Raw genomic sequence first — 24,750 nt, 5'->3', positions numbered from 1 at the left:
TGAGCTATAGGGAGAGGCTGAACAGGCTGGGGCTGTTTTCCCTGGAGGGTCGGAGGCTGAGGGGTGACTTTGTAGAGGTTTACAAAATTATGAGGGGCATGGATAGGGTAAATAGGCAAAGTCTTTTTCCTGAGGTCGGGGAGTCCAGAACTAGAGGGCATAGGTTTAGGGTGAGAGGGGAAAGATATAAAAAAGACCTAAGGGGCAACATTTTCACAGTGTAGTAAGTGTATGGAATGAGCTGCCAGAGGAAGTGGTGGAGGCTGGTACAATTGCAACATTTAGAGTCATCTGGATGGGTATATGAATAGGAAAGGTTTGGAGGGATATGGGCCAGATGCTGGTAGGTGGGACTAGATTGGGTTGGGATATCTGGTCGGCATGGACAGGTTGGACCGAAGGGTCTGTTTCCGTGCTGTACATCTCTATGACTCTGTCTGCACCGTCTCTTCAAAGGACCATCATAACTTAGTATCATTCTCCTCCCTTTTCCCATTCCCTTGCACATTATTTAAACAGGAATAGTGTCCTCATGCCTCAGTTGGACCTGTCTCTGCTGCTCTCCCAGGGAGTGCAAATTCTATGCTATGTGAAATGTTTTCTTTTCACATTTGCTTCTTTTGCAAATTTGTTTTATCTGTGACCCCCGTTTGAAGTGTCTCTGGAAAAAGCTTTTATTCTTCCATGACAAGGCAAGTATTTATTGTCCACCTCCGTTCAGTCTGAGTGGCTTGGTAGGCTATTTCAGAAGGCCACACTGCTGTGGGTCTGGAGTTACATGTAGGCCAGATTAGGTAAAACTGACAGATTTCCATCCCTAAAGGACATTAGTGAACCCGATGGGGCGATGGATTCATGGTCACCGTTACTGAAACTAACTTGATAGATATTTTCAAATCAATCTGTTCAGTGATGCGTTACACAATTCTGTGACAGGTGGGGCATGAACCCAGGCCTCTTGGTCTGTAGGGACACTACCACTACACCATAAGAGCCCCTGAGTTTAACTTTCAATTCTATTTTTATTAATAGAATGTGAATTCTACCAACTACTGTGGTGGGATCTGAACCCACGTTCCCCAGAGTATTAACCTGAGGTTCTGGGCTATTGGCCCAGTGACATCACCTCTACACCACCATCTATCCTTATTAAAGTGTGAACAGCACATAAACAATGAGGGGGATATTAATACTGATGGTGTTTATTTTCATGTTATTTGGATACTTAGTTATAAAAGGGAAGATGTTGGAGATGGGAGAAGGTTTTTGTGGAAACCACCTCCTCCAATCGGACACAAACTGAAGTGACACTGAACTCCAAAGCCAAGGGTTCTTTGACATTTGCATCCCCAGCAGGCAGGGTGGTTAGGCACGCTTGCCTTCACTACTCCGACCTGTTGAGTATGTCATGTTCAAGTTGTACAGGATGATGGTGAGGCTTCTTCTGGACTACTGTGTGTAGTTCTGATCACCCTCTAATAGGAAAGATATTGGGGAGGGTTCAGGGAAGGCTTACCAGGATGTTACTGGGAATGGAGGGCTTGTGTTAGAAGGAGAGATTGGATAGGCTGGGACTTCTTTCCCACTGGAGCGTAGGAAGTTGAGTGGTGACCTTCGAGGTTTATCGAGTTTTGAGAAGAGTTGTAGCTCAGGCTGAAGTTCTGACTGTCGGTTTGCTCGCTGAGCTGGAAGGTTCGTTTTCAGACGTTTCGTCACCATACTAGGCAACCTCATCAGAGGGCCTCTGAATGAAGCTTCGTTCAGAGACTCACTGAAGATATTACCTTGTATGGTAATGCAACGTCAAAAAACAAACCTTCCAGCTTAGAGGTTTATAAAAGGATGAGGGACATAGATAAAGTGAATAACAAAGGTCTTTTCCTGAGGTTGAGGGAGTTCAAACACAGGGGCAAGTTTTTAAGATGAGAGGAGTACCTTTTTAAAAGGGACCTGAGGGGTAACATTTTCACACCGGGTGGTTCTCATGTAGAACGAACGATGTGGTAGATAGAGGTATAGCGACAACATTTTAAAAGATAAGTTCATGAATAGGAAAGGTTTGAAGGGATATGGGCCAAATGCAGGCAGGTGGGAATAGTTTTGGTTTGGGAACCGGGTCGGTGTGGGCTAGTTGGACCGAAAGGTCTGTTTCTATGCTGTAAGACACTCTGATATCATGTCAAAATTGAACCATGATGTAAAGTGCCATCCTAGTATGGTACAAGACTTAACATCCACACAATTGAAAGGGATTTGAGTTGGTGTATCAGCTGAATGCATGGTTTGAAGGAGAGGTTCTCTCTATGCTGAGTCTCGCTTAGCCTGTCCTGACCAGGTTGGGAGTTCTGCACAATCCCTCCTCCTTCTGTTCTGAAGCCTAACGCTGCCCTCTGTTGACCAAATGGATTACTGCACTGCTGTTGTTCTAATGGCTTCAGAGAAGACTGGCAATTTAGATTACATTACATTACATTACATTACAGTGTGGAAGTCCACACCGACCCGCCGAAGCGCAATCCACCCATACCCCTACATTTACCCCTTACCTAACACTAGGGGCAATTTAGCATGGCCAATTCACCTGAATTGCACATCTTTGTGACTGTGGGAGGAAACCGGAGCACCCGGAGGAAACCCACGCAGACACTGGGAGAACGTGCAAACTCCACACAGTCAGTCGCCTGAGGCGGGAATTGAACCCAGGTCTCTGGCGCTGTGAGGCAGCAGTGCTAACCACTGTGCCACCGTGCCGCCCTTTAGGTGTTCCATTTTCAATCCAAACGCTGAGCTTCAGTTGTGGCATACTGTTGTTAAGTAATTCCTCTTTTTTTTTGTATTATTTGTAAATGAAGCACACCAGGCTTTAGTATTAGAGTTGTGGAGTACAAGAGGAAGGCAATGCTAAGACAGCTGTTCGATCTCTGTACAATTTTGAACACGTTGAGGGGAAGATGTGAATGAATTGGAAAGAGTGTAGGAGGTGCAAGTTCCAGGGATAAGAAACATCAATGATATGGATAGACTGAAGAAGTTGAAACTGTTTGACCTGGAAAAGAAGGCTGAGAGGAGAGTGATAGAGGTTTTCTAAAATCATGGATAGAGTTGATGAGAAGCTATTCCCATTCAACACTGACGAGAGGATAGGGATTTAAAGTGACCTGCAAGTGAAGTAAAGATGAAGTGAGGAAAAAAAATGTTTTGACACAGCAACCTTATTGAGGTTTACAAAATTATGAAGGGCATGGATAGGGTAAATAGGCAAAGTCTTTTCCCTGGGGTCGGGGAGTCCAGAACTAGAGAGCATAGGTTTAGGGTGAGAGGGGAAAGATATAAAAGACCTAGGGGGCAACTCTCTTTCACAGAGGGAGGTACGGGTATGGAATGAGCTGCCAGAGGAAGTGGTGGAGGCTGGTACAATTACAACATTTAAAAGACATCTGGATGGGTATATGAATAGGAAGGGTTTGGAGGGATATGGGCCGGGTGCTGGCAGGTGGGAGGAAACCCATGCAGACATGGGGAGAACGTGTCTGTGTGGGTCTCTGTCTCTGTCTCGGTGTTGTCACCTGAGGGTGGAATCGAACCTGGGTCCCGGCGCCGTGAGGCAGCAGTGCTAGCCATTGTGTCGAGTTGTTTAATATTTGGAAGGTATTATCTAGAAGTGAGGTGGAGGCAGGTTCAATTATTTAAGAGGGCATTGGATGATTTTGGATAGAGGTAGTGTGCAGGGTTATGGGGGAAAGGCAGGAAATTTAGCACCTGGTTGTAAAACCATGGTCCGTATGATGGACTGAATGGCCTCCTCCTAGGCCGTAGCATTCTAAGATTGTTTTGCCTCCGCTGTCTCACTCAGCCATTCAGTCCACATATTAACAACTTCCTCTGTGTGAAGAGTCTGGGATTGTGTGTGCTAGATTCAGTCATGATTGTTAGCTTTTGATCTTTTTGTGTTCACACCTTCCTGTCAGCATCTTTCATAGTTTCAGTAACAGAGTAAGACATTCCCAGATAAAGTTCTAAATGAAACTGTGTAAATTTCAAATTGTGAGCCAGTGCTGCAAGCATCCTTTCCCTTACCCATTACCTGTATTTATGCTGTGGTTCTGTTCGCCGAGCTGGAAGTTTTTGTTGCAAACGTTTCGTCCCCTGTCTAGGTGACATCCTCAGTGCTTGGGAGCCTCCTGTGAAGCACTTCTGTGGTGTTTCCTCCGGCATTTATAGTGGCTGTGCCTGCCGCTTCCGGTTGTCAGTTTCAGCTGTCCGCTGTAGTGGCCAGTATATTGGGTCCAGGTCTAAGTGTTTGTTGATGGAGTTTGTGGATGAGTGCCAAGCTTCTAGGAATTCCCTGGCTGTTCTTTTTTTCGCTTGCCCTATAATGGTAGTGTTGTCCCAGCCAGAGCTACAAATCTTCTCTCAAACTTTGAACCTGTATTTATCACTGAGAATTCACTGTCACCAAAATATTAGGAAAGTGAGCTTACATTCTAGTTTTTCTGCTAGAAGTGAAAAGCTTGAGGGGTGAAGTCTTAAAATTTGTTTTATAAATGTCTAGTAGAGTGGAGTCTTGGAGATCTACAGCACAGGAAAAGGCCGTTCTGCCCATCCAGTCTACGCCAGTCATGGACAAACACCTAACAATTGTAATCCCGTTTTCCAGCACTCTGCCCATAGTCTTGTATGTCTTGGCATCATAAGTGCACATCTAAATACTACTATGTTTTCTGCCTCTCCCCCTTAGTGAGTTCCAGGTTTCCATCACCCTCTCAGAGCAAATATTTTCCTTGTGTCCCCTCTAAACCTCCTGCACCTTACCTTAAATCTATGCCCCTGTTATTGATCCTTCCAAGGGGAAAAGTTTCTTCCTCTCTACCCAGTCAATGCCCCTCAATTTTATGCATCTTTATCATGTCCACTCTGTCTCCTCTGCTCTAACAAAAATAACCCCAGTCTGTCCAATCTCTCTTCATCAATGAAACACTCCAGCCCAGGCAACATCCTAGTAAATCTCCTCTGCACTCTGCCCAATGTTATCACATCTCTCCAATAATGTGAATTTCAGAACTGCCCATAATACTCCAGCTGTGGTCTCACTAGTATGTTATACAGTTCCGGCATACCTTCCTGTTCTGAAGCTCTATACCTTGGCTAATAAAGGCAAGTATCCCATGTGCAGCCTTAATCACTTTATCCACTGTCCTGATATCTTGAGCAACCGTTGGGAATGAACAACAAGGTCCCTCTGATCCTGTGTGCTTCCCAGGATCTTGCTGCCCGTCATTTAAAGGGTTTACGTTTAGAGGGATCAAAGGTGGGGTTCATTATTATAAGATTGCCATGAATAAAGCCAGTGAGAAATTTGTGTATGGGCCTCGGGACCCTGGAGCAATCTCACAATGATGTCACAGTATAACTAACACTCTGGAGGGAGTGTTAATAAAGAGAAGCATTCAGAGATGTGAGTTGTGATTATTATTAGGTGATACATTATTAAGACTATTCCATAAACTAACAGTGAGATTAGAGCCAGCAATATCTCCTGAATGAGGTGGGTTACCCATCTCAAGCTCTGTTGACGTGGCATTGGAGTGCAATCGGTGTTAATTCTGGGATAAAGGCTATAACTTGAGGCAACTTCAATGCGCTCTGGAGTGGTGGTGGTGTTTTCAGAGGCAGTGTAGCTAGAGACAGTTGGTTGACCAGTGAAGCCTGGAGTGGGACTCTCTCTTTGGCGTGGAGTGGGCCCCTGGGGGTGGCGTGGCATGGGCTGATTTATCCTGAAGTGGGGTATTCTCTGGGGCACAGTGTGGGCTAGTGTAGCCCGGGGTGGGGTATCTCCCTGCGGCTGGGAAACGTGGATCATGACGCACACTCTGAGGGTTTGCCTGGGTTGGTGTTACCTGGAGCGAGACTCTGGTGATGGTATGCTGTCGCAGCAAAGAAGGAAAATATTGGACTTTTATTATTTTTTAAAATTCTGTGCCTGGCCCTTGTGTACAAGCATCAGCGCACACTTTTCACTGTTTTATATAAAATACACATGACAATAAAGGGTGCTCAATTCAATTGCAGTCTTTTTAATATGTAATAATTAACATTTAAAAGTACCCAAACCTGAAGACACTTGTTGAACTTGCCACTTCCTTGGCAAAGAATTTAGTTGCCTCTTAATTACCCTCCGAAATGGCTGACTGAACCATTCCATTCCAGGCAGTGCTGGCCTTCCCAGTGACATCCATGTCCCATCAAATGTCAGGCTCGAATCTTTAAGTTGTGTCTGAGTGACCATCAGTCCAGATATGGATTGAGACAACAGTCCAGAGAACCTTTCCGTCTTAGTTTCTGTGTTTGTTTGTTTCTGTAATTATTTCCGAGCTGGTGGGCACTGATGTTATCTTGCAATGTGCATGTGTTTTGTTCATCTTGTGTGCGATACATTAAATGCCACTCTTTTTTTTTTAAATTGTCCCCTTTAGGGAGTGTATACCCAGAAGAGGGTTGACCCTCAGACTGTGAAGGAGGAGGTTGTGGACTTTGCCCGCTTTAAGTGGCCTTTACTTTTCTCTCGATTTTACGAGGCCTTCAAATTTTCAGGTCAGTTTAAAGTATGAGTTTCCTTATTTCTGCAGCGCTGTGGTTTAGCCCTGAGTGAGTGCAAAGGTCGAAATCCGCATTGTCCTGCTGAACCAGAGGGTGGCGCTCTTGTTAGAAAGAGAGATGGCTGGTGGTGGTTTTAACCAGGGGGGCACCATGCTTCAGGTGAATGGAGAGGTTAGGAAGGAGACTCCTTCATCTTCAGCCAGTTCAGGAATTGAACCCATGTTGTTGGCATCATTCTGCCTCCCAGCCAGCTGAGCTAGCTGATCACTATGTGAGTGTATGTTACGAGCATATAGGCATGGACAGAGCAGGAGAGTCCTAGAGATGTGGAGTATGGAAACAGACCCTTCAGTCCAACTTGTCCATGCCGACCAGTTACCCTGAATTAATCTAGTCCCATTTGGTACATATCCCTCCAACCCCTTCCTATTCATGTACCCATCCAGATGCCTTTTAAATGTTAAAAATCACACAACACCAGGTTGTCCAACAGGTTTATTTGGAAGCACTAGCTTTTGGAGTTCTGCTGCTTTGTCAGGTAGCTAGTGGGGCAGGATCATAGTGCACAGGATTTATAGTAAAAGATCAAGGTGTCACACAACTGATGTGATGCATTGAGCAAACCTAGATTGCTGTTGATTCTTTAATCACTTAGAATGGGGATTGATTAGATTAGATTAGATTTCTTAGTGTGGAAACAGGCCCTTCGGCCCAACAAGCCCACACTGACCCGCCGAAGCGCAACCCACCCAGACCCATTCCCCTACCTTTATCCCTTCACCTAACACTGCGGGCAATTTAAGCATGGCCAATTCACCTGACCTGCACATTTTTGGTCTGTGGGAGGAAACCGGAGCCCCCGGAGGAAACCCACGCAGACACGGAGGAGAACGTGCAAACTCCACAGTCAGTCGCCTGAGGCGGGAATTGAACCAGGGTCTCTGGTGCTGCGAGGCACCAGTGCTAACCACTGTGCCACCGTGCCACCCACAAATTAATATGTAAATTCCAGAACTACTCTCCAGTCACAGTCCTGAGATCACTTAAAGTATTAATAAAGATAAAGTGACATCTCCGCTCAGGCAATGGGTTAAAAGTATGAGGTTAGGTGTTGGAATTGTACCATCTTCCACCACTTTGTCTGGTGGCTCATTCCACACAAGCACCATCCTCTGTGAAATCCTGTCCCTTGGGTCTCTTTTAAATCTTTCCCCTCTCAGCTTAAGCAGATGCCCTCTAGTTTTTGGACTCCCCCACCCCATGGAAAATACCTTGTCTGTTTTACCTTATCCATGCCCCTCATGATTTTATAAACCTCTACAAGGTCACCCCTCAGCCTCCAATAGTCAGTGTCCCACATTCATTACACCTGAAACATCAAGTAGAAACATTCCTGAACCCCTCCAGCAACTGTGAAGAGAACAGAAACCCCAAAAAGAACGGGGTAGGGTGGAAATCTGAAAGATTCCTCCTTCACCCCTCCCATTCCTTCAAAAGGTCAAAAGTGAGTCTCTGAGACGGCTAAAGTGAACTGTTACATGATATAAACTTTGAGATGTGATCTTCACTCCAGCTGAGAACTGCCTCTCTCTCCATGGATCACAAACTTAAAGCACATCACGAACTGACAATATTCCGTAAGGTTTTATTAATTCACCTTTTAGGACATGGGCATCATTGGCTAGGTCAACATTTATTGTCCGTCCCTAGTTGCCCCTTGAGAAGGTAGTGGTGAGCTGCTGCCTTGAACCACTGCACTCCATGTGCTGTAGGTGGACCTACAATGCTCAGGGAGGGATTTCCAGGATTTTGACCCAACAACAGTGAAGGAAGTTTGACACATTTCCACGTCAGGATGGTGAGTGGCTGGGAGGGGAACTTGAAGGTGATGGTGTTCCTATGTGTTTCCAAACCTGAATGTCTTCTCTCTCCTAACCTGAAAGAATAGACGGTGTGTGATTTTATTATTTTTGAGGCTTTTTTCTTTAATAAATGCATTTTCAGGTTCTGTGGATCTTTTGAGAAGTTGATTGCTGTCGCTACAGAAACTAATTGACTTCCGTTTCTTCCAGAAATTCTGTTTCAAATTTCAGATTTTTAATGTTTTGTGGCATTTTGCATTTTATGCACAGTGTTTCATATCAAATTTCATTTTACATTTTGATTGTGTGTGCAGCATCTTTTTAATGTTGTGAGGTAGTTTGAGGTACTTCCCAGGAGCACAAACACTCAATTGACCTCGAGGTAAAATGTGATGTGCCCTCTTCTGCCCCTGAGTATCTACCAATCTTGAGTGGTATGCCCATGGCTCAATGGAATGCCACACTCGGGGCAGACGTGCATGTTTCAGGAGTGCTAGATTTATGGCTGAGATGCAGAGAAAGCAAGTGGAATGGAATGTTGGCCTTTTATTTCAAAGAGAATGGTTGCCACTGCTGCTTCTATCTGGAAGGAAAAAGAGGCAACCTTTATTGAAACACAAACGATTCTTTAGGGGATTTAACCATTCCACATTGACCCTGTGATTCTCCCCTTGTGAGAGTGTCTCAGACCAGTGGGCAGAAATGGGGAAATTTTGATAAAATTGTATAAGATACTAAACCTACCATTCAAATACTGTACTCATTTTTGATTGATTTTGGTGTCCTGTACGGAGATACAGTGAAAAGTGCTGTTTTGCATGCTGTGCAGGTAGATCATACCATACACAGTGCATCAGGGTAGCAGGATAAATGCAGAGTACAGTGTTACAGGTGCAGAGAGAGAGAGAGAGAGAGATCAGTATTAATGTTTGAGAGGTCCATTGTCCAGTCTGATAACAGCTTGGAGGAAGCTATTCTTGAACCTGTCGGTACATGTTTCCAAACTTGGATATCTTCAACCTGGTGGAAGAGAGTGTAACCGAAGTGGGAGGGGTCTTTGATTATGTTGATCACTTCCTGCTGCCTCAGGAAAGCATTGGAGTCAATGGGTGGAAGGCTGGCTTGTGTGATGGACTGGGCTGTGTTCATGACTCTCTGTAGTTTCTTGCATGTTGGGAAGAATAGTTGCTGTACCAAGCTGTGATGCATCCTGATAAGATGCTTTCTATGGTGCACCTGTAAATATTGGTAAGAGTCCTTGTGGACAATCCAAATTTCACTTAGTCATTTGAGGAAGCAGAGATGTTGTTGTGCTTTCTTGACAATTGCATCGACGTGGGTGGGCCAGAACAGATTGTTGGTGATCATCAGTCCTAGGATCTTCTGTTCCCATTATCTAAGGAAAGGTATACTAGCATTGGAGGCAGTCAGGAACCGGTTCCCTCGGCTGATCCCAGGTATGGTGGGAGTGTTTTATGAGGAAGGTTGAGTCAGTTGGACCTGTATTCATGGGAGCTTAGAAGAATAAGAGGAAACCTTTATTGAAACATGATTCTTTAGGGGATTTAACCATTCCGCATTGAGTGTCATTTTTTTTCCCCTTGAGTGTGTCTCAGACCAGTGGGCATAATGAGGAGTTATCTGTTTAAAACAAATGAAGATGAATTTCTTCTTGAAAGGTATGAGTCTGTGGAATTCTTTATCGCAGAGGGCTGTCGAGGGCAGGGTTGTTAATTATAGTAAAGGCTGAGAGAGACCGACAGCATTTTAATCAGTAAGAGAATAGAGCGTGATGGGAAGAAGGGCAGAAAAGTGGAGTTGAGGGTTATCGGATCATCCATGATCTCATTGAATGCAGTGTAAACTCAATGGGCTCAATGGCCTATTCCTCCTGCACTTTTGGTTTGACGGCCCATCTCTACACCAACCAACAGGGTGGATCTGAGATGAGCAATAACACAACCATCTGTACTGTTGATATCTACTGGGTCAGTATCAGGACAGAATATCCATTCCTAACGAAGGGCTTTTGCCTAAAATGTTGAGTCTCCTGCTCCTCTAATGCTGCCTGAGCTGCTGTGCTTTTCCAGCACCACACTCTCTACTCTAATCACCAGCATCTGCAGTCCTCACTTTCGCCAACAGAATATCTGATGGGCTGAGATGTGGCGGACCAAGCTTAATTGAGATAAATATGAGGTACTGCATTTTGGAAAGGCAATTTAGGGCAGGACTTATGTACTTAATGGTAAGGACCTGGAAGGTGTTGCCAAACAAAGAGACCTTTAGAGTGCAGGTTCATAATTCCTTGAAAGTGGAGTCACCGGTAGACAGGATAGTGAAGGTGTTTGGTATGCTTGCCTTTATTAGTCAGAGTATTGAGTACGTGAGTTGGGCGGTCGTGTTGCAGATGTACACGACATTGGTTAGGCCACTTTTGGAATACTGCATTAAATTCTAGTCTCCCTGAGGAAAGATGTTACCCTTTTCTTGAAAGGATTCAGAAAAGATTTATACCGAATTTCTAGGGTTGGACGGTTGGAGCTTTTGGGAAAGGCTGAATAGACTAGGACTGTTTTCTGCTGAGGGGTGACCTTTATAGAGATTTATAAAATCATGAGGGGCATGGATAGGATAAATAGACAAAGTCTTTTCCCTGGGGTTGGGGAGTCCAGAACTAGAGGGCATAGGTTTAGGATGAGGGGGAAAAATATAAAACAGACCTAAGGGACAACTTTTTCATGCAGAGGGTGATGTGTGTACGGAATGAGCTGCCAGAGAAAGTGGTGCTACATTTAAAAGACGTCTGGATGGGTATACGAATAGGAAAAGTTTTAGAGGGGTCTGGGCCAAATGCTGGCAAATGGGACTAGATTAATTTAGGATATCAAGTCAGCATAGTTGAGTTGGACTGAAGGGTCTATTTCCATGCTGTGTATCTCTATCTCTGTCTGAGAAGATGCTACGAAAGATATTGAGGCAAGGTATCCTGCTAAGCTGCAAAGAGCTATATTTTTTTTTAATCCAAGATCTCCTGGGTCTTTTTTAAATAAAAGGAGTGATGCTCTCCTTAAAGTTCTGGCCAATGTTGACACCTTGAGTAATGTGAAGAAACAATCAGCCCATTTCTGCTTGCGGGAGCTTATTTGCAAATTGGCTTCCATGCTTCCTACTTCAAGTTGACTGCACTCCACTGAATGTAAAGTGCTTTTAAAAAGTTGTGTAGGTGGTAGGCCAATGCAAAATCTTTTTTTTTTTAAAAACTTACCTGAAATGCAGATGCTGGACTGCAAGTTGTTCTTGACTCTTACACAATTAGAACAGAGTTAAGGAACTTTATTCATCGAGACCTGCCTACTGAGCTAGTGATACTGCTGTTGAGCTTATTAATTTAAGTTCTTCCCTCCCTTCAGGCCCAAGCCTTCCAAAGAACGATGTGATTGTAGCTGTCAACTGGACCGGTGTGTACTTTGTGGATGAACAGGAACAAGTCCTTCTGGAACTTTCCTTCCCCGAAATCACTGCAGTCACCAGCAGCAAGTAAGTTCTGGGCTGGAACCTGAAAGAAGGCAGTCGGGGAAATTTTTTAATTGATCGCTAGAGTTTCAATACTACACATTTTTGGGGACACCACAATGGGTTAAATGACTCTTCACTCCCTGAACTAGGAACAAAGTTATTTTTCTTTCAATGGGATGTGGACACCATTGGGAAACCCAGCATTTTGTCACAAGCCCCTAATTGCGCTTGAACTTGCTCAGATTGGTTTGGTGCTGGGAATGGAGGGTCTGAGAGAGAAAAATAGTCTGGATAGGCTGGGACAATTTTCACTGGCATGTAGGAGGTTGAGGGGTGACCTTAGAGGTTTATAAAATAATGAGGGGTATAGAGAAAGTGAATGACTATTGAAACAGGTCTCTGTCCGACCTGCAGGGGAAGCAAAATGCAGGGACAGAGCTTCACACTGTCTACCATTAAAGGTGATGAATACACCTTCACCTCCAACAATGCAGAGGATATCAGAGACCTTGTGGTGACCTTCCTGGAGGGACTAAGGAAGAGGTCAAAGTTTGTGGTCGCTCTGCAAGATAACCCGAGCCCTGGTGAGTAACAGCAGGACAGCCCTCGGCTGTCTTTATTCTGGTGGTTGACATGATATTACCAGCTGCTCAAATGGCCTTTGGATTTCCCTGAAGTAAGAAGTTATTTAGAAACCCATAGGCTCCTTGTTTTCCTTTTGTTATTTAGCCCTAAGGCATGTTCTGTCTCCCCTCCTTCATTCCTAGCTCTCCTGAAAATTCTTTGTTAATGGAGTACAGGTTTCCTAGGAGAAAGTGAGGACTGCAGATGCTGGACAGTCAGTTGAAAAATGTGGTGCTGGAAAAACACAGCAGGCCTGGCAGCATCCGAGGAGCAGGAGAATCGAAGTTTCGGGCATAAGTCCTTCTTCAGAAGGGCTTCTGCCCGAAACTTCGATTCACCTGCTCCTCGGATGCTGCCAGGCCTGCTGTGTTTTTCCAGCACCACCTTTCTCAACTACAGGTTTCTGAGGGTGACACTCGTACCGAAGGGCGAATAACCTTAAATCTAGCACCATGCTGAAGTCTGAATTGTAAGATGAGTGTAAAATAAAGTGACTGAAATTTAATAATCACGTGGTGGCTCAGTGGTTAGCACTGCTGCTTCACCGTGCTAGGGACCCGGCTTCATTTACAGCCTCAAGTGACTGTCTGTGTGGAGTTTGCACATTCTCCCCGTGTCTGCGTGGGTTTCCTCCGGGTGCTCCGGTTTCCTCCCACATCCAAAGATGTGCAGATTAGGTGGATTGGCCATGCTTAAATTGCCCGTCATGTTCAGAGATGTGTAGGTTTAGGCGTATTAGTCTGGGGTAAATGTAAATGAATGGGTCTTGGTGGGTTACTCTTCAGAGAGTCATAGAGATGTACAGTATGGAAACAGACCCTTCGGTCCAACCCGTCCATGCCGACCAGATATCCCAATCCAATCTAGTCCCACCTGCCAGCGCACGTCCCATATCCCTCCAAACCCTTCGTATTCATATACCCATCCAAATGCCTCTTAAATGTTGCAATTGTACCAGTCTCCACCACATCCTCGGGCAGCTCATTCCATACACGTACCACCCTCTGCGTGAAAAAGTTGCCCCTTAGGTCTCTTTTATATCTTTCCCCTCTCACCCTAAACCTATGCCCTCTAGTTCTGGACTCCCTGACCCCAGGGAAAAGACTTTGCCTATTTACTCAATCCATGCCCCTCATAATTTTGTAAACCTCTATAAGGTCACCCCTCAGTTTCTGACGCTCCAGGGAAAACAGCCCCAGCCTGTTCAGCCTCTCCCTATAGCTCAAATCCTCCAACCCCAGTAACCTCCTTGTAAATCTTTTCTGACCCCTTTCAAGTTCACAACATCTTTCCGATACAAAGGAGACCAGAATTGCACACAATATTCCAACAGTGGCCTAACCAATGTCCTGTGTGGACTTGGGCCGAAGGGCCTGTTTCCACATGGTAGGAATTCTAATTCTAATTCCAATTCTAATCCCACCCTGGCAGCTTGTGGAAATGGAATCCAATTCATGGATCTAGGCTCGGTATGACCAAGACATGTTCTTGATGGTCATTTTAAAAACACAACTGGTTTGTTATTGTCCTTATTTAGGGAAGAAAATCTGCCATCCTACATGTGACTCCAGGCCCATTAGCAATGTGGTCGACTCTTAACTGCCCTCCTCACTGGCTGATCAAGCCTCTCGGTCCAAGGGAACTTCGGGATGGCTGATTAAGTGGCTTTTCCGGTGTCACCCATATTTTACGCAAGAATGCAGAGGAGAGGCGATGGTCATGTGGTATTGTCACTGGACTAATAATCCAGAGACTCTGACAATATTCAGAGGACTCGGGTGCTAATTCTGCCATGGTAGGTAGTGGAATGTGAATTCAATTTTTAAAAAAAAAAAGCTCTGGAATTGTCCAGTAATAGGGAGTAGAAGTTTATCAAATCATGAGGGGGATGGATAGGGAAAATAGACCAGGTATTTTCCCTGGGATGGGGTAGTCCAGAACTAGAGGGAATAGGTTTAACATGAGAGGGGAAAAATATAAAAGGGATCCAAGGGACAACCTTTTCATGCAGAGGGTGGTACGTGTATGGAATGAGCTGCCAGAGGAAGTGGTGGAGGTGGTACAATTGCAGCATTTAAAAGGCATTTGGATGGGTATATGAATAGGAAGGGTTTTGAGGGATATGGGACTAGATTAGGTTGGGGTACCTGTTAGCATGGACGAGTTGGACCGAAGGGTCTGTTTCCGTGCGGTACATCTCTCTGATGATTACAAATCAATTATTGAAAAAGAACCTCACCTGATTCACTAATGCCCTTTAGGGAAGGAAACTGCCATCGTTATCTGGTCTGGCCTTCTTGTGACTCCAGACCCACAGCAATTTGGTTGACTCTTAACTTGCCTCTGGGCAATAAATGCTGCCTAGCTGGTGACAACCTTCTCCTGTGAATGAATTTTTTAAAAATTAAAAAGCCTGGGATTAGTTGGAGCAGGATGTTTGTGTTGAAATCGTCCGACAGCCTCAAATGGCAGGGACCCAATTTCTGTTGAATTGGGCAATTAATGGCAGTTGGGCATTTTCACACAGGAAGGCTAACATGTTACAGGGAGGATGTTGAGGGCTGGGGTTGGAGAAACAATGGCTTTCCTGATCTGCTGGGAGGCCACCTTCTCTCACTGACCTTACTCTGGCTACCACATGGAGGCGCTACATGCCAAATGGGAAGCTCTCATCAATGAGAGACTTTGATTAGCTGACTTCCACACCATGTAGATGCTTTGACTCCAAACTGACCACTTTAAAGATGCCTCTGAAATGGGATGTGCCAGTGGGGAAGGTTGGGATTCATCTGCAGCCAACCCCACGTCCTCAGAATTGTTTCAAAATTCTGCTCAATGTCTGCATCCTGGCCCTTTGAAACCAATGAACTAGGGATGAATTATACAGCCCCCAGGAATCTGTTCCTTCTGAACTAGATAGATAGTCGCTGCTCTGCAGATCGACCCCCTTTTAGTCAGGAAAGGCCTGTATCCATTACAAAACGAATGGCATCGATCACTCCTTAATTAAGTATAGCCGCCCCTCCACCATTTTCCATACCACCCAGCTGCTTCACATTTCCCAGCAGAGAGATTGGCAATGTTCAGCAGTCGTCCAGAGCTACACCAGTTCTGGCTAACTGCGACGTTTATGGGTCTGCTCTTTATGCAGTTGGCGATGATTTGACATTCCTCAGCTTTCAAAAGGGAGACCTGATCCTTCTGGACCATGACACTGGGGAGCAAGTGATGACCTGCGGCTGGGGTCATGGAATGAACGAAAGGACCAAGCAGAAAGGTGACTTCCCCACTGACTGCGTCTACGTGTTGCCTACTGTCACCAAGCCACCAGCTGAGATTGTGGTGAGTGGTTTTGTTGTTGTAATCTGTTGCCTCAGTCCGAGATGCCAATGGATGGGCCTGCATTTATCAATAGCACCTATTGAATATTCCAAAGTACTTTGCCTCACATGAATTAATTTTCAAGTGCATTCGCTGCTGGGTAGATAAAGGTGCACAATCAATTAGTGGATAGAGATCCTGCAAACAGCAATTGGATTGAATGAATTGTTCTTCAGTATTACTAAGAAAAGAGACGTACTGTCCAAGATTGTTTTGTCTTGGGCTTGTCAGGGCATGTAAAAGAATGCCAAAGTTTTAAAGGATCATCGATTCATGCTGCATATGAATAGGGTACTGATTGGTTGGTTGGCTGATCTGTTGCCTAGCAACAATAATTCCTCGATGCCTTCTCCGTGTCACTGCCTCAACTGGTCAGTTTTGATTTACCAACCAATCAATAGCCTTTTCTTGTGGAGTATAAATTGTTGCTCCCTTTGAAATTTGGCATTCTTGCATGTGTCCGGATGAGTACAAAGCAGAGCGTTTTTGCAGAATGTCTCTCGGTTTTAGTGATACTGAATAATCATTGATCTATTTTTGCCGCTTGAGGCAGGAATGCATTAGGGAACCCTGTTCGGAGGTTGCAGAATATCTGAGCTGTCCACAGCAACAGCTAAACTTGGGGCAGTATTTGAAAATATGGTACTCTCTCTAAATGAGGCAGTACAGGGGTGGGTGGGTATGTGTGTGTCAGTGTCAGTCTGGCTGTGGGACTCCGCTCTGGTGTGAGGTTTGAATACGTAAACTCTGATACAGAAGATAAGCTAATACTTGGGCTCTTACCATTTATTTCCATATATAAAACATGCTTCGGAGATCATTTAATGGGTAAACGTGGTGGAAGGTATGCGATGTAAATTGGGCAGAGCTCGCCAATTCGATGTGTGAGAATATGGTTGTCCAGTCCCTCTGCTTGGGCAATGTTAAAAATCACACAACACCAGGTTATAGTACAACAGGTTTAATTAGAAGTACACTAGCTTTCGGAGCGTCGTTCCTTCATCAGGGGATTGTGGAGGGCTCGATCGTAACACAGAATTTATAGCAAAAATTTGCAGTGTTACATCACACTGCAAATTTTTGCTATAAATTCTGTTACGATCGAGCCCTCCACAATCACCTGATGAAGGAGCGTCGCTCCGAAAGCTAGTGTGCTTCCAATTAAACCTGTTGGACTATAACCTGGTGTTGTGTGATTTTTAACTTTGTACACCCCAGTCCAACACTGGCATCTCCAAATCATGCTTGGGCAATGGTTATGTTAGAGTGCATGGATGTGCACAGAACCACCCCATATGTCTTCCACTCTGTCTCATTCCAGTGCTTGGTTACCATGACGCCAGGCCAGCGACAGGAAGCCATCAGGACCTCCCAGTTGTCCATATCAGAGTTGGAGGAGAAGGTTAAGCCTTACACACTGGAAGAGTTCTCATATGACTACTTCAGGTAGGAATATAGGGGAAGGAGTAGGCCATTCAGCCCCTCAGGCCTGGTCCACTCATCTAGATGATGGCTGAACATCTACCTCAACACCATATTCTTCCATTATCTCTGTGTCCCTTGATGTCATCACTGTCTAGAAATCCATCAGTCTCTGAGCATGCTCAATGACTGAGCTTCCACAGTCATCCGGGGCAATGAATTCTGAGGATTCCTCACCATTTGTGTGAAGAAATTCCTCATCACCTCTGTCCTTTAATGGCTTGTCTTTTACTCCTAGATTAATTTCCCTGGTTCCAGACTCTACTGCCAGAGATAACATCCTTCCTGATCTGCCTCTCCCTTAAGGAATTTTGAGTGTCTAGGAGACAGAATCTCATTCTTCTCAATTCCACAGGATACAGACCCAATTTCCTTAATCTCTCCCGAAAGGACAATCCTGCCATCCCAGGAACCATTCTGGAACATTCTCCACCAAGAGAAAGGAATTGGTGCGGTTTTACACTGATGTTTTGTATCATTTTCAAGTAGATGCCTTTGTAACCCTTTACCCTTCTATTGTTTTTCAAAATTCTAGGCCACCTCCAAAGCACACACTAAGTCGAGTGATGATCACAAAGAATCGTGGGAAAGACAAGATGTGGTCCTGTACCAGAGAGCCGATGAAACAGCCTCTATTGAAGAAGCTGCTGAGTAATGAGGAGTTATCACAAGAAGCTTGCCTTGCGTTCACTGATATCCTTTTTCATTTCCCAGAGATCTGGCTCCCAACCATGTCAACCAGTCTTACACAAGTTTCCAAGTCTCTCAACGCTAGGCTATAGTCCAACAGGTTTATTTAGAACCACTAGCTTTTGCAGTGTTGTTCCTTTTGGAGTGTTGATTGAGTTCAGAGTCTACTGATATGAATTCAGTGCCAGTCAATTTCTGGGCATTTGGGAAGGACAGGAGGACCTTGGTGTGAATGTGAAAGAAATTTACTAGAATGTTCCTCAAAATGATAGTCATAGGAAGGTGCTGTTGTGGAGGGGGGTGAATTTCTGCAGTGCATCTAGTATATAGCAGCAGTGTGTACGGAGTGTCAGTGGTAGAGGGGCGGATGTTTGTCACTTTTGGTGCCAATCCAGGCAAGTGGGGAGTATTCCATCATACTCCTGACTTTGTGCCTTGTAGATGGTGGACAGGTTTTGGAGAGTTACTTGCTTCAATATTCCTAGCCTCTGACCTGCTCCTATGGCCACTGTATTTATTCTGGCCAATGGCAACCCCCAAAATATTGATGATGGGGACTCAGTGATGGTAATATTACTCGGTAATTTAATATCAGGGGGTAATAGTTTGATTGCTTCTTATTGGTGATGATCAGTGCCTGGCATTTTGATTTAGATTAGATTCCCTACAGTATGGAAACAGGCCCTTCGGGCCGACCAGTCCACACTGACCCTCCGAAGAGTAACCCACCAAACCCATTTCCCTCTAATTAATGCACCTAACACCAAGGGCAACTTAGCATGGCCAAGTTACCTGACTCGCACCTTTGGACTGTGGGAGGAAACCAGAGCACCTGGAGGAAACCCACGCAGACGCAGAGAGAATGTGCAAACTCCACACAGACAGTCACCCGAGGCTGGAATCGAATCTGGGACCTTGGTACTGTGAGGCAGCAGTGCTAACCACTGTGCTACCGTGCCGCCCACAGTGATGCCCATATCACTTGCCACTTGTCAGTCCAAGCCTGGATATTGTTCAGCACTTGCTGCATTTGGACATGGGCTGCTTCTGTATCTGGGCTGTCAGAATGCAATTTGGCCATTTCAAAGGCCTAGTTACTGTGGATCTGGAGTCTCGTATGTCAGCCACACTGGTTAAGGATGGTAGACTTCCTTCCCTGAAGGTCATTAATGAGGAAGATGGGTTTCCATGATAGTTGCCATCATGGAAAATGACTTTCAATTCCAATGTCATCCCTAGAGCTTAAATTCTATGACACCCTGGTGGGATTTGAACCCATTTCCCCAGAGCTGTAATGTGGTTTGCCTGCTGAGCTGGTTGGTTTGTGTGCAGATATGTCATCATCCTACTACGTAACATCCTCCATGCACCTTCCTATGAAGTTGTTGTAGTACTCTGCTTATTATTTATCTGTACCTGGTCTGTAATGGTGGTTTGTGGCATTTCCAGTCCAGCTTGTATCTAGGGTCCATTTCTCTGTCTGTTCATAGCGTTCTGGTTTGAGAACCAGGCCTCGAGAAATTCCCATGCGTGTCTTTGGTCAGCACGTCCCAAGATGGTTACGTTATCCCAGGCAAACCGATGGCCCTCCTTATCTGAGCGCTATAGACATTAGAATCCCCTACAGTGTGGAAACAGGTCGTTCAACCCAACAAGTCCACACTGATCATGTGAATAGTAACCCACCCAGACCCATTCCCCTACCCTATTCTCTACATTTCCCCTGATTAATGCACCTAGCCTACACGCCCCTGAAGACTATGGGCAATTTAGCATAGCCAATCCACCCTTACCTGCACATCTTTGAACTGTGGGAGGAAACCGGAGGAAACCCATGCAGACACTAGGAGAACATGCAAACTCCACACAGACAGTCGCCCGAGGCTGGAATCAAACCTGGGTGTTGTGGGGCAGCAGTGCTAACCACTGAGCCACCGTCTCACCCCATGTGTGTATGTGTGGGGGGAGGAGTGAGAATTGGTCTCTGAGAATCGGTGGTGTGGGTCTCTGGGTTATTAGTCTGGTGATAACCCTGTGCAGTCACTCTCTGTGAAGGCACTGGGTGAATGAATGTTCTCTCAGTCATTGCCTTGACTCCTAGCCAGCACCTATCATGAAGTACATGGGCGATTACCCCTCCAAGAGAACGCGGTCTGTGAATGAGCTGACCGACCAAATATTTGAAGCTGCTATGAAAGGGGAGCTGATGAAGGATGAAATTTACTGCCAGGTTCTCAAACAACTCACTGATAACCATGTGAAGTAAGTCCAGTCATTAACCTGACTGCGTTTGGGATGAAATAATAACTGATTTGAGTTGTAAATAAAACATTGATTCATAAAAGTTCTGTATATATGAAATCAGGAGTTGCCAAAACGTCAGGTTATAGTCCACCAGGGTTATTTGCAATTGCAAGCTTTCAGAGTGCTGCCCCTTTGTCAGGGACCTCCTGACCTCTGGCAGCTCCTTGTCATGTGTATGAAGTGTTCGGGCATGTGAGCCTGTTCAAAACTGACTCTGCAATAGACAAGACAATTTCGGATTTAATTTTGGATAATTAAATGAGTATTTTGTATTAGGATACCGTGAGGAGGTTGGAGCTGACTTCAACTTAATTGAAGTGTTACAATTTCAATAGATATTAATACTAATAAGTCAGATCTCAGTGAGACATATCTTGACATGCGGGTTCGAGAGTGTGGTGCTAGAAAAGCACAGCAGCTCAGGCAGCGTCCAAGGAGCAGGAGAATCGACATTTCGGGCATAAGCTGCAGTCCTCACTTTCTGCAATGTCTTGACATGCCCTAACCCAGATACACACAATGTTTAATATACAAGAAAAGAAGTGTATTACACCATACAAAACAAATTGGAATGACTTCATTTACAAACACCAGCAAAAAAGATTCAAACTCTTCCTTCCTACTTTGTCCTCGGAGGGGGGAAAAGGAACAAAACCTAATGGGAATTTACCGTTCCAGTATAGAATCCGTATAGTGTACAAACAGGCCATCCGACCCACCAAATCCACACCGACCCGCTGAAAAGCATCCCATCCCCCAACCCTACATTTCCCATGGCTAATCCACCACACCTAAATATCCCTGAACACAATGGGGCCATTTCCCATGGCCAATCCACCTGACCTGCACATCTTTGGGCTGTGGGAGGAACCTGGAGCACCCAGACATGGGGAGAATGTGCAAGCTCCACACAGGCAGTCAACCAAGGGTGGAATTGAACCTGGGTCCCTGGCACTGTGAGGCAGCGGTGCTAACCACTGTGACTCACCGTGCTGCTGCCATGTTAATGCTTGTCCAGGCAAATGCAGCGGTAACTGGTTTCTTCATTTCTGTGTATTCCCTAGATGCTTTTCTTCAGCTAATTACTCTCTCTGGATTCCATAAACAAACTGAACTTAATGTTACCTTTTAATTTCAGAGGAAATACATGAATTTCCTAAACTGTTTTCATCAGTTTTGCAGGATTTCTTGCTGGAACATTTTAACCTTCTGCATCTACTCTCTGGTACAGCTGCACACACTGACCTCTGGATTTTTTATTTGGCTGTCTGTATAACGTTGTACCCCTGTTGCTAGCCAGTTATTTTCTTCACCCTTTTTCATGCACCGAACCACCAAGCCCATCTCTTCTTTTTGAGGTTGTGAAAGCTCACCAAAAACCTACATGTACAAACAGGCCCCCCAACCATGTCTGCATCAAGCCCACAAAATTACTCTCCAAAATGAAACTGTCTTCCCCCTTCTTGATACTGCAAGCACTGAACATTAAATTAAAGGCAGCACAGTGGTTCAGTAGTTAGCACTGCTGCCTCACAGCTTTAGGGACCAGAGTTCGATTCCAACCTCTGGCAACTGTGTGTGTGGAGTTTGCACAATTTCCCCGTGTCTGCTCCGGTTTCCTCCCATAGTCCAAAGATGTACAGGCTATGTGAATTAGCCATGGTAAATTGCCCATATTATCCAGGGATGTGATGGAGAGGTGGATTAGCCATGGGAAATGCAGGGGAGTGAGTCAAGGTGGGATATTCTTCAGAGGGTTGACGTGGACATGATGGGCCAAATGGCCTGTTTTCACACTGTAGGGGTTCTATTATTCTAATTTAACATGTAAATTAGCTGTCAACAGCTGTGGATCTTGGACTGTATTCATTAGAGTTTAGAAGGTTGAGGGGAGACTTAATAGAAACTTACAAGATAATGCATGGTTTAGAAAGGGTGGACACTGGGAAATTGTTTCTGTCAGGCAGGGAGACTAGGACCTATGGGCACAGCCTTAGAATTAGGGGGGGTCAGTTTAGAATGGAAATGAGACATTTCTTCAGCCCAAAGAATGGTGGGCCTGTGGAATTCATTGCCATGGAGCCGAGTGGAGGCCAGGACGTTGAATGTCTTCAAAGCAGAGATTGATAAATTCTTGATCTTGAATTGGGGGATACGGGGAGAGTGCGGGTAAGTGGCGTTGAAATGCCCATTGGCCATGATTGAATGGCGGAGAGGACTTGATGTGCCGAGTGACCTTAATTCCACTCATGTCTTGTGGTCTTATTTCTTATGGTCTTACATTGTTCCTTACAAAGTGAAAACTAAATAAAGTAGGCAAAAGCGAGGACTGCAGATGCTGGAAATCTGAGTCTAGATCAGAGTAGTGCTGGAAAAGCACAGCAGGTCAGGCAGCATCTGAGGAGCAGGAAAATTGACGTTTTGGGCAAAAGCCCTTCTTCAGGAATGGCTGAAGGTCAAGTCTTTATTCAATGAGTAACGAAAGTGGAATGGAGAAGAGAACAGGACTTGATGTCGACAAATGTCAAAATCTGATGGTTTCTATATACTCATAAAAGGAATAAGTGAGGAGTTGGAAAAATGAGTGAGACCTTTTTGTTAACTTTTGATACAGGAACTATTTGTTAGTGGAATGGGGCAGTAGGCATAGAGAGCTGGAAAAACTTCCCCTTCAACTTCCCAACGTTGATCGTTTTCAAATGTCAGGCTTGTGCATAATGTTGTAGTGAAGTAAATTAATTAAATTGGAGACAGTATGTTTGAAGTAGGCAAAAGCGAGGACTGCAGATGCTGGAAATCTGAGTCTAGATCAGAGTGGTGCTGGAAAAGCACAGCAGGTCAGGCAGCATCTGAGGAGCAGGAAAATTGACGTTTTGGGCAAAAGCCCTTCTTCAGGAATGGCTGAAGGTCAAGTCTTTATTCAATGAGTAATGAAAGTGGAATGGAGAAGAGAACAGGACTTGATGTCGACAAATGTCAAAATCTGATGGTTTCTATGGACTCATAAAAGGAATAAGTGAGGAGTTGGAAAAATGAGTGAGACCTTTTTGTTAACTTTTGATACAGGAACTATTTGTTAGTGGAATGGGGCAGTAGGCATAGAGAGCTGGAAAAACTTCCCCTTCAACTTCCCAACGTTGATCGTTTTCAAATGTCAGGCTTGTGCATAATGTTGTAGTGAAGTAAATTAATTAAATTGGAGACAGTATGTTTGAAGCCACATTGTTGGTGTATACTGTTAGAGTGTAGGAATATTTGGTTCATCCTTATTTGATCATCTTGAACAACAGTCCTGTTTCAGAGGCAGGTATAGAGGGCAATCTACAGGTGCTTTGGACCTTTTTTTTAAAACTCAACTCTGAGAGACATGGGGATGGATTTTTATAGGGTGCCAAGTTTTTAAACAGGGTGCCAATTGGGAGACCCCTGCAGCTTTTACACTGGGTAGAACATTCATTGATTTAGGACGAGTCTTAGAGCCACGGAGTCATACAGCATGGAAACAGACCCTTCAGTCCAAACTGGTTGTAATCCCAAACTTTAGTCCCACCTGTTTTCTGTGGGGGATTGAGTTTTGGTTATATATATATTTTTTAAATTTGGTGTTAAAATGATCCTGTTTGTCTTTGAGCTCCGCCAAGTGTTACGCCCCCAGCTGAAGGTAACACTGGATAGGTCAGATCCCAGAATGAAAGCTGACTTGATTGATCATACATTTAACTTTTTAGCAGTTGGGTAACATTGTGGTTGGTCACAAACCTATTCACTCAAGGATGCAGCATGTACTTTAGCAACAGGATATCAACATATATTATGCCAGAAAAAAAACTATGTATTACAGTCAGAAGGACCTTGATGCAAAGATTAATACAAAGTTTCAACCTAACTCTCAACAACATCCATTATGAAGATTCAATGTCTCTCATATCTGAACTTTTAACATTTTTATTGAATTGATTTTCCAAGGTTTCATTTTCTTGCCTGGTGGAATTAATTTACTTTAATTGCTTTCCAATCCCTTGGTGCATATTATATGTGTGATGGCCAAAACGGTCTCTGTCCTGACATGTTAAAGATTAGAATCCCTCCTGGTTTGGCAGCTTTGCAGTCTGTAAAACAGTTCTACCAAAGTGATTTGGTTTTCCTGAACTGACTTCATTCTTTTAGTGGGAGAAGCTATTCTGTCTTCTAAAAAGTGAAATGATTATTGTGATACAGAGATGGGAATTGATGGAAAATCTCAGCAGGTTTGGCAGCATTTGTGCACCCCCCCCCCCCCCCCCCCCCCGCC

General features: G+C 44.7%; 1 protein-coding gene across 3 annotated transcripts in view; it reads left to right on the top strand.

Annotated features, from left to right (window-relative positions):
• The window catches only part of myo7aa (myosin VIIAa), a 190,377-nt gene that overhangs the window by 131,075 nt on the left and 34,552 nt on the right, over window positions 1-24,750 (top strand). For all 3 annotated transcript variants that reach the window (XM_043692431.1, XM_043692430.1, XM_043692432.1), the window contains 7 exons: window positions 6,474-6,591; window positions 11,873-11,999; window positions 12,393-12,562; window positions 15,754-15,944; window positions 17,305-17,429; window positions 18,001-18,158; window positions 20,264-20,417. In XM_043692431.1, the coding sequence (XP_043548366.1) occupies window positions 6,474-6,591; window positions 11,873-11,999; window positions 12,393-12,562; window positions 15,754-15,944; window positions 17,305-17,429; window positions 18,001-18,158; window positions 20,264-20,417 (1,043 nt within the window). The remainder of the gene's footprint in view (window positions 1-6,473; window positions 6,592-11,872; window positions 12,000-12,392; window positions 12,563-15,753; window positions 15,945-17,304; window positions 17,430-18,000; window positions 18,159-20,263; window positions 20,418-24,750) is intronic.

Source organism: Chiloscyllium plagiosum, chromosome 6, assembly GCF_004010195.1.
Source record: "Chiloscyllium plagiosum isolate BGI_BamShark_2017 chromosome 6, ASM401019v2, whole genome shotgun sequence".
NCBI lineage: Eukaryota > Metazoa > Chordata > Chondrichthyes > Orectolobiformes > Hemiscylliidae > Chiloscyllium > Chiloscyllium plagiosum.
This window is presented reverse-complemented; position numbering and strand designations above follow the sequence as displayed.